Genomic DNA, 17,891 nt, shown 5'->3' with positions numbered 1-17,891 from the left:
GAGTGTTGAGTGCTTATTTGATATTTGTGATCATAGGGGTGTGTGTGTGTGTGTGTGTGTGTGTGTGTGTGTGTGTGTGTTTCCTAGGAACTTTTGACTGTTTAGAGGCAGGCATGGAGAAGCTGGGTATTTGGGTGTTGCTAGGGTTTGTGGTTTGTCAGTTCATATAGTAAAGGGAGAGGTGGGAGCAGGAGTTAAGGGTCTTTTTGGAACACCAGTCCTTAGGTAGATTTGCTCCAAGTCCCTTGAACTCTAGATAGCATACATGTAAAGCAACAAACACCTATAAGTGTGCTTGACTTCCTGCTTTTCTGTCTAATAATGGCTTTAATAAGTAGCTTGTCACACACTCTAGAAATATCTGTGAATCTTAGTTTTGACCTCTCTTTTCTACCTTGACAATTGTTTTTCTTTTTTTTTTTTAAGCAAATACTTCAGAGTTAGAAATGACAGTATCTAGCAGATCAGCTCTCCATCACCACTGGTGACTTTGGATGTCACCTGTGCTATTAAAGCAGCTCCCCGTATGCCTTCAGTACTTCTCCCATAGTGTCACCATATTGTGGTTCGAAGTGTGGAATTCTCCTTGATCCTTTGCATAATGAGCTTAAATGACCGTCAACTGCCAAACAGAGAAAATCCAGACTTCTTAGTGGTATGTTTAGGGTAGTGCAAAATGTCTCCAACCTGCATTATTCCTTCTACCCACTCCAGACACCCAAGCTGATCATTGTAGTCTGAGCATACCTTTGCAGGCTGTTCTCGCTATCTGGGATGTCCATCTCATTGTGGCTCCCTTCACTCCCACTCCTCCTCATCTGCTGGTGAAAACAACATATTTTCTTCTCTACGAATCCTACCCTTGTATTCCTTTTGGGATTAATCATTCCCTATCCATACAGCTGTAAGACTTTTTGAAGGGCACGGGTTGTGCTATTCATTTTTGCATTCCCATTTGCCTAGCACATAGTAGCCCTTTCATAAGTATTTGTTAAATCATATTGATTCAGGAATATATCTTAACTTGCACTTTAAGAGTTTACCAATATTATGCTAAGATCCTTCCTTTTAGAAATAAATTTTCAATAGCCTATGATGTATTAAAAGTCTAGTTAGTATTGAGACGATAAGTCTGGGAAAAGAATGTGGCTGCAGCACGATGGAAGGAGGGAGTCTGGGGATGCTCATGAGAACCTCGTTCTGGCCAGTTTGTGCAAGAGTGCATAGGATGGGGAGAAGAACAAACAGTGTCTTGTCGAGTATCATTTTGCTTACTGCATTAGTTACAGTTAGTTTTGGTTGTATTAGATGATTGAATAAACACAGCAGGAACTACTTTTATTTTTTGGTCACAGACAAGAACCCTAAAGGTAGATGGTCCGTGATGTTCTGTCTGGTGGCTCCACAGTGTGAAAAGGTTCTCTACTTGCTTACACATGGCTGCTGAATGCCAGCTGTCCTGTCTGCAGTGGGACTAGAAGTGGGAGGAAAGGCAGAAGAACAAAAAAGTTAGCTTCCATCTCTATCAGATTCTTGAAACAATGTCTCTTTTTATATAACGTCCAGAGGTACTTACGTGGCCACTTCAGGTTACCCAGGAGTGTAAGACAAGTAGTCTTTTATTCTGCAATGTGATGTGCCCACTAAAAATAATAATATAAAAATATCACTCTAAGGAGAAGGAGGAAAGGGATATTGGAGTAGGCCACCAGCAGTCTCTGCTACGTTTGCTCTTTAGTTTCCCCTCACATTCTCTTAGATTGTTACTACTTTTTTTTGCTGGATCATTCTTTCCCTCAGCCCTAGGATCGTATTTTTCTTAAGCTTATTCACGCTGTTTCAGGGCACACATCATCTATAATTTCTACTTGTCGTATGTAAAGTTGACTCGAGTCCGTGTATCCCCATGACATGCATATATAAGGTAAAGTTATATATTAAAGATTTTAAGGAAATGCTCGGTAGAGTTCCAAATAAAATTAACAGACATGAGCTTGATTTGCTTACAGATGGAGATAGTGAGGGGAGAGTTTAGTTGCACTTGGTAAAAATATATCCTGTGTTAAATTTGAAATAAGGTAGATGTTTAAATTAAAGGACTGGAGTAAACATGTAAAAGATACAATGGACTGTATTAAAATGTTCCCCTTCAGGTATTAGTTGTACTTGCTGCTTCAAGATGAAGCATGTTCATTCTGGAAAGCTAACATGATTCTGAGCATTTCCTAGATCAATCTTACCCCTTCTTAAATCATATTCTGACGTACCTGATGCACAAAGCAAAACTGTTCTCTAGAGAGGGAGTTCAGTTGCTGGATCAAGTTGGGAATTTGGTTGCTATAACTACAACTTCACAGATATAAGCACAGGCTTTCATAGTCCTTGGAAAATTGGCATTGGTAGTGTCTTAACAAAGTAAGTAGCCTTAAAGAGAAGGACTCTGATGATTTTGTTGTAGTATAATTGATATGATATCCCAGGTCATCTGATGCTTGAAATCTTCAGTCAGGGAATTTGTCATTTGTGATCCTTGGTGTAAAAAATGAGTATGTGAGAGTTCAGCCTAGACATGTCCTTCTATGTAGTGATGTTTGGATTTCTCTTGTAGAAGTAAATATTGTATTTCATAAGGGTTTTAGAGTCTGGTATGTGTGTCAATGAAATACAATATTTTTCTTTGTAAAAACCTGGGTTTGCTTATCTATTGCTAAGTGTAATGGAACTCTTTTGTGCCACAGTTATTTTGTTGGGGGTTGGGGGGGCTTGGTTTGGAGGGATGGGTGAGTTAGCATTTCACCTGTGTGCATTCAAAATGTCTTATAATATGTATCAACTAATTTTTTTTTTTTTTAAGAAGCAGCCTTTCAGTATTGGGAACTCTAACAGAAAATAGGAGTAAGAATGTTATTACTAAAGAAAAATTGCGATATGAAACAAATTATACTTGGTGAAATTGGAATATCTTTATTAAAATAAAGGTTTCCAATTAATCATAGTTCAGGGACACCCTCTATTTTATTTTACTATGAGTTAAGTTATATATATGTACATATATGTATAGAAGGCAATAATCATATATTTGAATGTTAACGAAAATGACTTTATATTATGTACTGCACTTGATTTTTCACTGTACTGGAAATTGTTTAAAAGAACCTCAAGAATTAAGATAGGTGAAATAAAGTAAAGTAGTAGCTTAGATGTGTATTACCATCTTTATATTAGAATTTAAATAAATGTAATGTATGCTTAAAAATTACCTTCTATATTTATTACTGATGAGAATATTGAACTGTAAGTTGAAAATATTAGAAGTTTTTTTATTTCCTTAGATGTTTCCTTGTTTGCCTCTTATCTATGGCTTTATAGAGGTTATGTGTTTTTTGCTGTGAAATACAAAATATTTCTGGTATTTCATGTCATGTGTTATAGATCTATATAAACATTAAGTAAACCATATTTTTCTAGTTAAACATTTATCTAAACTTTTTTGGTCCTGCACTTCAAGATTATTTTTACTTTTTCTTTTATTGATGACCTATTCTGTGTTCTATAGCTATAAACTGCTTAGTTTGTCAGCTTTATTAAGATAATGTTTATTTCTTAATTTAAACATTTTTAGATAATTTAAAATATTTAGGCAGTGGTCAAAATCTGTCACTTTCCTATGTATTATTATTATTATTATTATTTTTGCTTTATTAAGATGAATTTAGAAAACCATCATTGAGTATGATTTAGTTTTACAAGTGGGAAACTTCATTCTAAGTCATATAGAATACACAGTGTATCTATGTCTATATGTGTATTTATCTATATATGTATTTATCACAGAGGTCTCCTGCCAAGATGGTTTATATAGTCTGAAGTAATGATTACTTAATGTTATTCAGAATCTTTAGACCATTTCAGTTTACCACTTTGTCATTTTTAATTTACATAATTATATTTATATATTTAATATATATCATATACTAATATAATTTTAATATCTTTATATTATTTTAATTTTATAATATAAAATTATATATTATATCAATATGATATATTAATATAACAATTATATATTTATATAATAATTATATACAATATATAATTTATATATAATATATATTTATAATATATAATAATCATAATTTTATATATTTATATAATTTATAATTACATATTTATATAATTTTGGAAGCACAGAATGAAGAGTTATCTGTGAATAGGGTCTTCTAGATTTTATTATCATTATCCCATTTAAGTGAACTTTTAAATGAACTTTTAAAAATTGAAATATGATTGACATATATTGAGTGAGCTTTTTAAAAAAGATTCATGTATTTATTTGGGGGGGGCTGAGAGGTGGAGGGTGAGGGCAGGGGGACAGGAAGAAAGAATCTCAGACAGACTCCCTACTGGACACAGAACCCTATGCAGGTCTTGATCCCACAACCCTGAGACCATGATCTGAGTAGGACAATGAACTGACTGAGCCACCCAGATGCTCCTGTTAAGTGAACTTTTAAAAACCTTTCTATATAGTTAATTTTGTGTGTGGAAACATCACTGTGGCTAAAGTGGGGATTTTTTCCCCTTGATTATCTATGTCAGAGTATAAAGTAATTCTAGTTTTTCAATATAGTAGAGAAGAACTGGCTGCTAACTACTCTGACCCGAGAAGTATGAGTTTGATTTTTCCGAAGAATGTGCTTGTGGGATGAAAGTAGAAAAGACATTGGATTAGAGTCCTTCTGTTTGGCAATAAAGGATGGTTAGCGATAACATGGGGCATACTTATGAAAAGTAATTGACCAAGGGAGAGGTTTCTAAACTGGGCTAGTTAGTAGATTCACCTGGCTTGGGATGGGTAAAATCCTGAGGCCCAGGCTCTAGAGATTTTCATTCACTGCATGTAGATTGGTGCATACACTCTCATTTTCAAAGTTTGCAAGCGGGTAGTCAGTCAGATTTGAACTGAAAGGCTGGGCTAACAGCTATGACACTGATGTGTAACCACTGAAGTTTACAGATCCATAGAATGAGAAGATCATGGAAGATCTGACAGAGTTGGGACCAAGATAGGAACCCTATCTCAGTGGCCTTGGTATGCCAAAGTAAAGGGCCTGATTATTACTTTCAGGAAAATGGAAGTCTATGGGTCATATGTCACTATAATTTAGAAGGACTAATTGACAGAATTTAGAGACTGAGAGAATTTACAGATGAGGGAATTTAAAAAATTTACAGATGAGGGAAAAGTTGGGAGTAAAAAAGGTTCCAGTGCTTTGAACTTGCATGTCTGGTAGTGTGATGCCTTTGCCAGCTATAACCAAATCTGGAAGGAATGCAATGGGTGGATATCAGAGTTGAAATGAATGTATTTGATATTAGGCATGTTGTAGTACATGCTTTGACAGGGAGAGCTATAGGAGGTATGAAGAGAAGCTGGGCATTGAGTCACTTGAAACATTTTGGAGATAGGATAGTGTAGGGTGGAAGGGTAGGTAAATAGGAAGAAAACAGAAGCAAAATGAGGCGCTTATAAGGTCAGAAGGCTATAGGGACAGACTTTTGACAAGTAAAATTTTGCTGCTCATTTCAGTGCAAAATTATCTCATGGCCTGTTTTAAGCAAACCATGCAATATGTTGCCAATTTTCATATAAAGTGGATGCCAGATTTCATAAATTCTACTTTTTTTTTTGAGAGTGAGAGTGTACAGGGAGAAGGGTGGGGGTAGAGGGAGAAACAGAATCTTAAGCAGGCTCTACATCCAGCACAGAGGTTGATCTGGGGCTTGATTCATGACCATGATATCATGACCTGAGCTGAAATCAAGAGTTGGATGCTTAACCAACTGAATCACCCAGGCACCTGCATTCTATTGAATTTTGTAAGCAATGTAGTATTAATCTTTTGCAAAACATAATTTGAAAATGATGGTTTGGGTTCCTTCCAATTTTTTGCTTCTTTCAACATTCGTGAACACCTGCTTATGTGGACATATGTTTTTATTACTTTTTGAAAACCTAGGAGTAGAATTGCTGGATTATATGGTAAATGTGTGCTTAGCTGTATAAGGAACTGCCACACCGTTGTCCACAATGGCTGTAACATTTGCATTCTCAACATGTTATGAGAGTTCTGGGTGTTCTACATCTTCCCCAACCCTCGGTATTGTCAGTGTTTTTAATTTTAGCCACTCTAGAGGATATGTGGTGATAATCTCACTGTGACTTTATTATGCATTTCTCTGAAGCCCAGTGTTGTTGAGAATACTTTCATATGCTTATTGGCTATTCAGATACTTTTTCTGGTGAAATATTAGTTCATCCATTTAAACAAATTTTTAAAAGATAGGATTTTCCCCACTAAAAAGTCTATTACTGGAATCTCTCTTCTGTTCTATTGATCTACAGCCAGTTCTTAAAAAAAAAAAAAAATTTAAAAGATTTTTTTATTTTTTAAAGAGAGAGAAAGAGAGAGTGAGCATGGGGGGTGTCAAAAATGGAGAAGGGGGGAAGAGAAACTCAAGCTCCATCCTTGCTGAGGGTGGAGCCTGAGCCAGGGTTCTATCTCCTGACTCTGAAATCATGACCTGAGCCTAAAGCAAGAGTCCGACGCTTAACCAACTGAGGCACCCAGGAGCCCTGATCTACATGTCATTTCTTATATCAATACCACATTGTCTTCAATTGTGTAGCTTTATGGTAGCTTTTGAAATCATATAGTATAAATCCCCAGCTTTGTTCTTTATCAAAATTGTTTTAGCTCTTTTATGTCTTCACTATTTCATATAAATTTTGAAATGGGCATATCAATGTCAAATGTTTGTTAGGATCTATAGATCGATTTGGGAAGGTTTATTCTCAACAATAGTGAGCCATCCACACCATGAACATGGTATATTTCATAATTTATTTACATCTTCTATTGTTTCCCTTCACATGGTTAAGTATCCTTTTGTAATTTTTAGTGTACAGGACATGTGCATCCTTCATTAAATTTATTCCTAAGTATTTCATTTTTGATGATAAGTAGTAGGTTTTTACTATTTCGTTCTATACTATAAGGAAAGATCTGAAACAGATTAATCAATATCTTCTACTTACTGGTAGAATTAGAACAAGTACTTATAAAACAAGGTAAAACAAAATAAGTATGGCTTATGAGAGATATCCACATTTTATTCAAATGAATTAAATTGGTTGGCATTTTATTACTTGATATCTTTGTAAGAAATTATATATAAGTGTGAGTTTATGCTTTTCTTGTAAATGTGTTTTTTTAACTTCTAGGAATTTTATGAATGTGATATTACTCGTGACCTATGTTTTGGGGTCCCACCTTACAAGGACATACCTACTATTTCAATCTGGTATGTTCCAGATTTGGGGGAACTTAGTGGCTAGGTTTTGGTGCCATTCATGTAAGCCTTTAAAAAGTACCAGAAGCCTGGTTGAGACCTTGTTTGATTTTTGAGAACAGTTCTGTTTCTTCCTAGTGAAGTGCCAATCTGAATCATTTACATGAATTCATCTACCATTTTTCTCATTAACAAGTTACATTAGATACATTAACAAGTTACATAGATCTGTTTGGTTATTTCTTAGTGTAAATTGTTTATTTTACCTGTTTAATGAATTTTATGAAAATTATATCATTTTTAGATGAAATGGTAAAGCTAAGCTTCTTGGTCTCTTCAACTCCTACACTATGAGCTTTGCACAGTGAAATGGTGAACATTTAACAAAGGCATTTTGGATAAGGCTTGTGTCTATATGCTGAGGGGGAACGCTATTATGGAACATAACTTTTATACAAACTGATCAGCTGCCATCTGTGTACAAAGCACTGTGATCAGCAGAGACCTGTTTGTGCCACTGTGTAGACAGATAGCAGCAGATCAATTTAGCTGAGCTGTTCTGTAGCAGTTCGGTCACGAGGACATAGACACTACCAAAGTGTAGTCATCATCACACCACTGTCCTTTGCTGGTTTAGATGGTGGCAAGAGAGAAAAACTGCTTGCTCTTCACCCCAGTACAGCTGAGGTAAGATCCACCTTTTTTCTCTTGAAGGGATAAGCAAGACCAACAGCAGCCTCTTTCAACTTTTCCCACATTGTTTTGATTTAAATTTATGCTATTTTTTTCCATAATAATTCCTCAAGCCAGGTATACAATTCAGCATCCCTTTGGTGGAGAGCAATGTGTGGAGTACAGCTGAGATAAATTCTACTCACAAAATTGCATTGCTGAGCCCATCTAAGCATTTGACCTTGAAGACTCACAGGAAAGCAGACATTGCAGATTTGCCTACTTGCCCTTGACTTACAAGAGAGTAGTAGATAGTGAATTAATAGAAATTGATAAAGAGCATCTGTCAGGCAGACGCTGAGGTCATGAGGCTGGTATGCGGAAGCAGTGCCCATACAACATGTGTAACACAGAACTGCAGCCAGGAGGGGTGGGTGGGTCATCGAAGCAGGAAATTAGCCTTCAGAAGGCATGTTGGCTTTCTGCACAAGCTACAGCCGCATGGACTGACTGAGAGAAAACACACAGGGAAATGGGGAGCGCTCACTGCTGCAGAGAAAAGAGCTCCCGTAGAAGGGGGCAGCGCTGTTGCTGCTGCCGGCGCTTCAAAGATATGAAGACAGTGCAGGTTAGATCGTTTATTTTTAAATGAATTAAAATGTTAATGGTACCAAGAGCAAACGTTCGGTACTTCTCCCATAGCTCAATAGACAACAGGCTGCAGAGGAATGCACAGAGAGAAGACACAGCTTATGAGGCCTTCGCTTGTGATTGTTTTCTTGTTGCTCTATTTTAAGCAAAGGTTAAATGTTGAGATTTGCTGTGGGGCAGTCCACCTCTGTTAATTTGTGCAGGGTAATGGTTGTTAGAACATCTCTAAATGAGCCTTGAAAGAAATGGAGAGACTCTTAAGTGTATATTTAGTTTTCCCAAATAGTTACTTTTGAAACACGAGCTTGTTAAAGGACATGCTTTAGAAATAATTAGTAGTTTACACACACATAACTTATATGTGTACTTCATGTGTGTTTGTTTTTGTTTCAGATAGCTGTTACCTTTTATATTTTTTCCTTTTGGTTAAACTAATGAGTGAGGATAAAATATTTTAAAAGATTAAATGCATTTTTATAGAAAGTTTTTCAGGCCATATTCCTTTTATACTTAGATTAAAACTTACTCCTTAATGTTCTACTGATTGAGAATGGGACTGATGGTATCAGCAGTTACTTGTTAGATTTTTCCCCTTAAAGTTAATTGCTATTCTTCTATTTCAAGACAGGGTCATGTGAATGTTTTTTTTGTGAGCCCTAAGTAATAGGTTGATTTTATTTTAGGAGCATCATGTTCAATCATTTATTTAGATTCTTTGGAGGAAAGTGAAGTTTAGGAACTGCTTAGAAATATGTATGAAAAATTGGTATCTCGGAATATAAATCATTTTATAAATTGGGATTGCCCACCAGTATAATCTCAGTTTGACTGCTGTGTATTCCCTCACTGGGTGTAGCCTGACATGAATAAGTTTACATTCCAATACTGAGGAATTGCATTCCACTGAGTAGTTCTGACGTACAACAAGAATGTGGAGGCCCACACAAAGGGCAAGTTTAAGGACAGTGATAGAAGCAGCTTCTGTATTCAGCAACTGCCTTTCGTGGAAACTTACACTGGTGAAAAGTGCTCTTGACTCAACTTGGGTGGGGAAAATGTGGTCACCGAAAGTTAAGACAGGACGGCCTTACCAGAGTAAGATCCCTCAATACCCTGTCTGGTATATTATAACCAAAGGTATTTATGAAAACTAGGTAAGCCTTTATATTTTTTAACATTTGTACTTTCTGGTTAGGAGTCTTGAAAGAAAGCTTATCAAGCTCTTAAAATTTTCTCTGTTTTACATTATATAGAAGATGAATTTCTTTTAGTAATTTTTTGTCTGCGTATTTTTAGTACTATAAAGTCATTGCATTTTGCACCTGTAAAAGTATTGAAGTTAGCTTATTACAATTTTACAACAATTTGTGATTCTTAATTTTAAATTTGTTCTGTACAAAAACTTAATGGGAATGAAAATCGGGATTGTTAAACTGTTTTTGGAGCAACCATTCCTAAATTGGTTGTGCTTAGGGAATATGAGCATTTAGGAATAATCTGCTTGTTATGCCCCAAGTGGTCTTTTCCATAATCATCTTTGTGAGCATAACTTTTTTTCTTTGTAATAGCTCAGAGAACCAGCAGATTGACCAAAAGTGAACCTGCATCACTTTTAGTTGTCATCTTTGGTTGTTTAATAAAAGATTATAGGGGCATTCTGAAATTACATTGAGGTTAATAGTTGAAAGCCAAACTGTACAGCATATTCATACAGAATAGTTTTAGAAGAATTTAAAATAGCCTGGAGTAATTAAATTTTCATATTGCATAGAACCGGAAGACTAGCAGCATTCTTAAAACACACGTAGCGTACTTCTTCCTATCTCCCTATCTCTTTCTTTTTGACTTCATGGACTCTTGTGAAAGGCTGGTATCTAGTATAGAAAGGGCTAACAAGTTTTTAAATATTCAGTCAAGTCTCATTGATAACTGTTACCCACACTTTTCTTGATTTTGAATATTATCATGCATTTTGTATTTGTATTTGTATACACAGAAGGACTGAAATGATCAGAAGAAAGGAATTTTTAAAACTAATTTAATTCAAAGTTTAAAAATAAGCTATGTGACTTTAAAAATTAAGAAGTTTAAACTTTAAAAATATCATTGTTTATCATGGTATGTGGTATTATGAGTGCCATTTCAAAGAAGCAGATGTTCTACTAGTTGAAGTTCTGGCAGCAGCTGCCTAAAAACCAAAAGCTTGGTTTTTATAGACTTGACGTTCAAATCTTTGACTATTCCAGGGTAACCCTCCAGCTCTTGATGGTCATTTGTAATTTTGCTGAATTTGAATTGCCTTCTGAATTACAAAAGCTAATTCATCTTTTTCTCACTCAGCTAGGCAGAAAGTGAGCCTAGCCAACCTCTGAGAACTTAGCTTTCAGCTCTCCACTTGTCATCGGCTTTGTGCTTTATGGGTAAATGTGATACACTGTAGCAATATTTTTGAGGAGGTCGGGTAATTATTCCTCATAAATGTCAAGATCACCAAAGACTAGAGTTCATGTTATAGAATGTGGAAGGAGGCTATAGCAGAAAGCAAGAGAGAGTGTAAGGTCGGTGTAGTAGGACAGAATCCTGTATCATGGAATCTGCTTGTCCTTTCAGGCATCTCATTTAACCTTCCCCCAGACACGCTGTCTTAGTTTCTTCCATTGTGGAAGGACAGTTGAACTAGAGAGTTCTTATGGGGAAAGCAGGAATGCACTGGCCATACATAATATCACTTGGGGGCCTTTTTCTAAATACAGATGTTTGAGAACCTTTGAATGTAGTAGCTTGGATTAGGGCATACTTTGAGCTTTGAAGCTGAAGAAAAAAATGCCAAGAGGCCCTATACGATACGATTTTCTGTTTTTTTCTCAACTCTGAAGTTCTGCAGGTCTGTTTTGGTTTTGAGATGCAACTGTGGGAAGCAAATATGAGATCCTTTTTGTTAAATTCATGGCACTTAACTATTCTGTCTGTACTCACAACTTCGTGTGTACTCATCTTATGTAGAGGATGTATACATTCTTACATACAACCTATGTAAGAATGGGGACTATATTTAGTGAGCTCTGTATTGATTACAGAGTTTGTGTATAGATTCTGTAGTATGTGTCCAGTGAGTATTTGGAAGAGGAATGGGAAGAAAATTGTGGATATGGGCCTAGCATGGCAGTACCCTCTAATTTATGGCTAAGGATAAAATAAAAATGGAATTAATGTTGGGTGAAAGAAAAATGTAGGTATAATTGACTTTTCAAAAAATATTTCAGTAATATTTGTTTACCTTTTCCCGTTTCTTACCTGTTTAACTTTTACCCACAACTTCTCTCTTTCATTGCTAATTAACGTGGAAAAAAGATTGGTTCCAGGTTTGTCAGTGGTATAATTTGGTCATCAAAGTTAACTCGTCCTTTGTCCCTAAGATTTGCTGTTATTTGGTCAAAGTAGTAGTGTTCCCACTTTTTGTTATTCAAGCCCTGAAATTTTGCCAAGAAACTCAACCTCTTTATCCTTACATAAAATAATGTCATTTTAACTATTTTTAAGAGTTTATTAGTTTTTTTTAATAAGCTCTACACCCAATGTGAGGCTCAAACTACAACTCTGAGATCAAGTATCCCATGTTCTTCTGACTGAACTTGCCAGGCACCCCTGCCATTTTAACTATTTAAGGTGTATGATTCAGTGGCATTAATTACAGTCATACTTGTGCAGCCATGACCACTACCTGTTTCTAAAGTTTATGTTCCATGGCTCCAAACAGAAATTCTGTAACCATTAAGCATTCCTATAGCCCCCAATAATCCATTGTCTACTTTCTGTCCTTATAAATTTGCCTGTTTTATGTATTTCTTACAAGTAGAATCTTATATTTGTCATTTTGTGCCTGGCTTACTGCATATAGCAGAGTGCTTTCTTTCAGGGCTGATCCAGGCTATAACATGTATCAGGACTTACTGTTTTTTTCTTGGCTCCTATTGTATGTATTTATCATGTTCATCATGTTGATGAACACATGTTGTTTCCACCTTTTGGCTATTGTGAATAATACTGTTGTGAACTTTGATGTATAAATATCTGTTTGAGTCCTTGTTTTCAAAACTATTGAGTTTTTACTATTAAGTATTTACTTAGGAGTTGGATATTCTGTTCAGCTTTTTGATGAAGACCAACCTGTTTTCCACAGTGACTGCACCACTTTACACTCCCACCAGCAAAATAACAAGGGTTCCAAGTTCTCTATCCTCTTTAACACTTGCTATTTTTTAAAAATTAAAATCATCTTAGTATCTCATTCACATCTGATATCAGGTATGAAATGGTATCTCATTGTGGTTTTGGTTTGCTTTTCTTTAATGACACAGGATGTTAATCAGTTTTTCATGCATTTATTGGCTATTTTGTATTCCTTTGGAGAAAGTTCTATTCAAGTACTTAGCTCATTTTTTAATTAGGTGGTTTGTCTTTTTGTTGTTGAATTGTAGGAGTTCTTTATATATTCTGAATATTAAACATTTCTCAGATGTATGATTTACAAATATTTCCTCCTGTTCTGTAGATTTTCTTTTCAGCTTCTTGATAATGTCCTTTGATGCACAGAAGTTTTTAATTTTGAGGAAATCCAATTTATCTGTTTTTCCTTTTGCTGTTTGTGCTTTTAGTGTCATGTCTAAGAATCTCACTGCCAAACCATAAAATAGACTGAACTGTAGAGAACAAACTGAGGGTTGCTGGAAGGGAGGTTGGGGGATGCTGACTGGATTAAACAGGGTATTAATCCATGGGTATTAGAAGAACCCTTGTGAGGAGCACTGGATGTTGTTTCTAAGTGATGAATCACTAAATCCTACACCTGAAATTAACCCGACACTGTATGTTAACTAACTGGAATTCAAATAGAAGCTTGGAAGAGAAAGCCAAAAGAATCCATTGCCAGATCCAATGTCTTGAAGGTTTATCCCAGTTTTTTTCCTAAGAGTTTTGTGGTTTGGGCTTTTTGTTTAGATCAGTGATCATTTTCACTTAATATTTGTATGTGGTGAGAGGTATGGGTCCAACTTACTTATTTTTTTTTCTTCAATATAGCGGTACAGTTGTCCTAGTGCATTGTTCTTTCCCCATTGACTGAACCTTGCCAGAATTTGGTTAACTATAGATAACATGGCTTTATTTCTGGACTCTCAATTTTATTTTATTGGTTTCTATGTCTGTCCTTATGCCTGTACCGCACTGTTTTGATTAATACAGCTTTGAGGTAAGTTTTGAAATCAAAAGTATGAGTCCTCCGCCTTTGTTCTTTTTCAAGACTGTTTTGGCTAACTAGGTCCCTTGGGATTTCATATGAATTTGAAGATTGGCTTTTCCATTTCTGCATTAAAAAGCTGTTGGGATTTTGATAAGGACTGCATTTGATAGGACTAATTTTCCATTTCTGAAGTGGCACAAAGGAATATTTGGAGCCGAGTATGTCATATAGCTTGGAAATGATCTTTCCCTTTCCTTCTCGTCTTCCTTGCTCCCTCCCTTCCTTCCTTTCTCTGACTTTTCTTTAAAAACCCTTAACTATTATAGGTTTTTTTTTAAGTTGCCCATGCTCTTATTTAATTTGTATCATTCATAAATTTTCTTTTTTTTTTTTTAAAGATTTTATTTATTTATTAGAGAGGTGGAGAGAAACCACAAGTAGGCAGAGCAGCAGGCACAGGGAGTGGGAGAAGCAGGCTCCCCACTGAGCAGGGAGCCCCATGTAGGGCTCCATCCCAGGACCCTGGGATCATGACCTGAGATGAAGGCAGCCGCTTAACCAACTGAGCCACTCAGGCGCCCCTCATTTATAAGTTTTCTTGAATCATGATTTTAGAAACTTCAGTGATACTGAGTTTCAGGTGCTGTTAGTAAGACTGAAGTGTTCTTTTAATTTTTGTCCATAATCTTACAGAAAGCCCTTTGGAATTCCTTAATTTTTTTGTTGGAAACTTTTTAGTTCTGTTTTTCCCCTTAGAAACTTTCCTAGGGTAGTGTTGTGTTCTAGGTTTTACATGGTTTTCTATAAGGGTAGGTATGGTAATTTTCATTTTTTTTTTACTTCCTCATGTGTTCATCATTTTGAGATATGTTTCGTGTATTACTTATTCTTTAGTATGTCAGCAGCCTACTGTGCTAATGCTTTAAAGACTTATAGTTTCTTTTATGTCTTTTAACTAAAATGTGAGAACCCCTTATTGTTTAATGTCATATTAAATGGTGTGTGCATTTCATCACTTTTCACATTGGATATTTCATTGTGTAGATTGGATCCTCAATTACTGCTTTCTTGCACTCACATAAAACTTAATGATAATGTCTTACACTTTATTCTTACTGGCTTTGTTTTGTGCTTTACTGTCTTCAACATCTATATGTTGTTTGCAAACCTGAAGATTTCTCTCCATTTCTTTCTACTAGATCATCTAAAATATTTTTAAATATTGATCTTAATATCACCTAGGGTAGATCTTATCTCTTATATGTCGCTATCTGGTTTCCCTTTTTATCTCTATATTTATTTTCCAGAACTGAGTTTTAAAACAGCTTATAGAGGGGGGCCTGGGTTGCTCAGTGAGTTAAAGCCTCTGCCTTCAGCTCAGGTCATCATCTCAGGGTCCTGGGATCGAGTCCCCGAATCGGGCTCTCTGTTCCTCAGGGAGCCTGCTTCCTCCTCTCTCTCTCTCTCTCTCTCTCTGCCTGTCTCTCTGCCTACTTGTGATGTCTCTGACAATTAAATAAATGAATAATCTTTAAAAAAGTTAAAAAAAAACAGTTTATAGAACTTGGTCCAAGATTTTAAAAAGCTTAGTAAATAATGATATTTACTTCCTTTTGTTTACATATTTATTGTTTCAAAGAATCATAGGAAAAGCGAAAGTATTTCGCGGATTTAGTGAATTTCTAGCTAACATTTTTCATTATTCTCCCTATTCATTCCTACCTATAGCTTCTGGGTTGTAAGCATAGAGAAAGTCATCTTTGCATTAGAGACAAGAGGCCTAGTCATTAGTTAGGCCTAACATGTGCATTCATGACCTACTCTTTGTCTCTTTTGAGACCATTCTTCACTTCTGGGTTCTTGGCTATGTTTGAAATAATAGATTTTTTGACAAATGAAATGATATATTCTCCTTTGCTAGAGTGTGTTCTGTGTGCATTTGCCTTTTCTTTTCTGTTTTGTGTATTCAGGGAGTTACCAAGGGACAGTATTATTTCTCCTACAGTTCACATATTTATGTTGTTTAGTAGAACTTGAGTCTTTTGTGGCTGCAAAGAAAGTTTCTTCAGATTCTAGTATATCTCATTTCCAAAAGACTATCATGGAAGTATTTTTTAAGAGCACATTTTAGAGGATGCAAACTTTTCATTTCTAAGGTAATAATGTTTGCAAATAATATCTTCCTACCATAAAAATCTTTTGAGCCAACGGCTAATTTTTACAAAGGTTTTCACCAGAATTTTCTCTTCATGGTTCTAGTGTGTGTGTATGGCTATGTCAGAATAAATCCACTTCAGTGTTAAGGTGGGAGCTATCATAGATAGGACAAAGTTGCTGTATCCGAGTTCACTAGTGAAAAATTTCTGGGAGAAATGGGCTTATAATAAGCCCATTATATATTATATATATTATAATGCACAACAACCTGAATTAAGAAAAAAAGTCTTTGAATACCTTTTCTTAAACTTATTTAGAATAAGTTGATTTCAAAATTTAGAAAGAGGCATGTGGGTGGTTCAGTCAGTTAAGTGTCTGCCTTTGGCTCAGGTCATGATCTCAGGGTCCTGGGATGGAGCCCCACTTTGGGCTCCCTGCTCAGTGGGGAGTCTGCTTCTCCCTCTCCCTCAGCCCCTCCTCCTGGCTCATGATCTCTCTCTCTCTCTCAAATAAATAAAATTTTTTAAAGAAAATTTATAAAAATCAAATATACTTTTTAGGCGAAAGAAATGCTTAACCTAAGCAGTTAAATTACAAAAGAAAATTTATGTACATTTTATCCTTTGCATATTTATATAGTTTGCCTTTGATTCAGTTCTTATCCATTAGAATATTTAACATCTTCTCTTAACTGGGAGTGATTTAAACAGCCTAAGATAAAACACATTCATACTGATTTTATGTTACTTACATTATCAATTTGAAAATATGATACTGGAATTTTCCAGAAAAATATATGTCTGAAAATTAAGAAATTGAATGGTTCCTTGTCATTTGGTATAAATAATGATTAAAGAGTTTCTCTTTCTCCACTAGTTGTTTTTGTTTTTCACTTTCATTTAATTGGAGAATTGGCCTAAATTTACAATTTATATTTCATAAATCTTTTTTTTTTCTTCCTAGTTTTGGCAAGCGTTCTGCAGGAAGCTTTAGGCGTGGCTGTGAATGCATTGTTTTAGAGCCTTCTGAAATGATTGTGGTAAGAATACTTCTGTGAAGAGTTTTTTCCCTAAAATAAATTATAAAGTAAAAGCCCTTTAACAAAGTACTTATAGTTCATTTCATATTTTTTAACTTTAGATATATTTATCTCACAATTTTTTATTATGGATCTGAGTTCATAATCATACTATTATAATTATTTATAAGAGTCAATGAAATGAAAAAGAAGACTCAAAAGGGGCAAATACCTAAGTGTTTCATGCTTGAGCTTTGTCAAATCAATCTATGATAATGCCATTTATTTGAAATTTGGGGAGAATATTTGAATTGCAGGACTTTAGCTCTCCAAATATTAATTGGAGTGAATGAAATAGTTCAGATGAGTCATAGTGGTAAGTGGTATATAATCAGGCAACAGTTAACATAAGGAAATCAGTTTGGTTTTTTGTGTATGTCCTATGTCAGTATGTTTTTAAAATCCTACAATTCAGTTAAAAAGAGAGAGAAAGATTTCAACAGAGTGTCTAACCAGCATACTGGCTCCCCAGTTTTCTGGTGTAATATACAAGATGGTGAAAGCTTTTTATTCACATTTAGTAAAGTATTTGGTAGAAAGCTGTAAGTCTATTTTCAGAGGAGACTTAGGCTTTTTCCCTATGATGTAGGAGAGGAATTCATCAGAATGAAAACTTCCTTGTCAAAGGTAGTGAAAACCTGTGGTAAAATTTCACAAAATTTACTCTTCAGTGAGAAAGTAGCATGATGGTGAGTAAAGATCTAGGATTGGAAAAATGTGCCTGGTTACATAGGAGCTTAC

General features: G+C 35.3%; 1 protein-coding gene across 13 annotated transcripts in view; it reads left to right on the top strand.

Moving 5' to 3' along the window:
• RAPGEF2 (Rap guanine nucleotide exchange factor 2) overlaps positions 1 to 17,891 on the top strand; it is a 240,894-nt gene that overhangs the window by 106,283 nt on the left and 116,720 nt on the right. For 11 of the 13 annotated variants that reach the window (XM_032332649.1, XM_032332644.1, XM_032332640.1 and 8 more), the window contains exon 5: positions 17,036 to 17,111. In XM_032332649.1, the coding sequence (XP_032188540.1) occupies positions 17,036 to 17,111 (76 nt within the window). Of the gene's footprint in view, positions 1 to 7,604; positions 8,654 to 9,327; positions 9,831 to 17,035; positions 17,112 to 17,891 lie in introns of those variants that run through there. The other 2 variants (XM_032332654.1, XM_032332653.1) reach the window with 2 other exon arrangements.

This window comes from Mustela erminea, chromosome 2 (assembly GCF_009829155.1).
Source record: "Mustela erminea isolate mMusErm1 chromosome 2, mMusErm1.Pri, whole genome shotgun sequence".
Lineage (NCBI taxonomy): Eukaryota > Metazoa > Chordata > Mammalia > Carnivora > Mustelidae > Mustela > Mustela erminea.
This window is presented reverse-complemented; position numbering and strand designations above follow the sequence as displayed.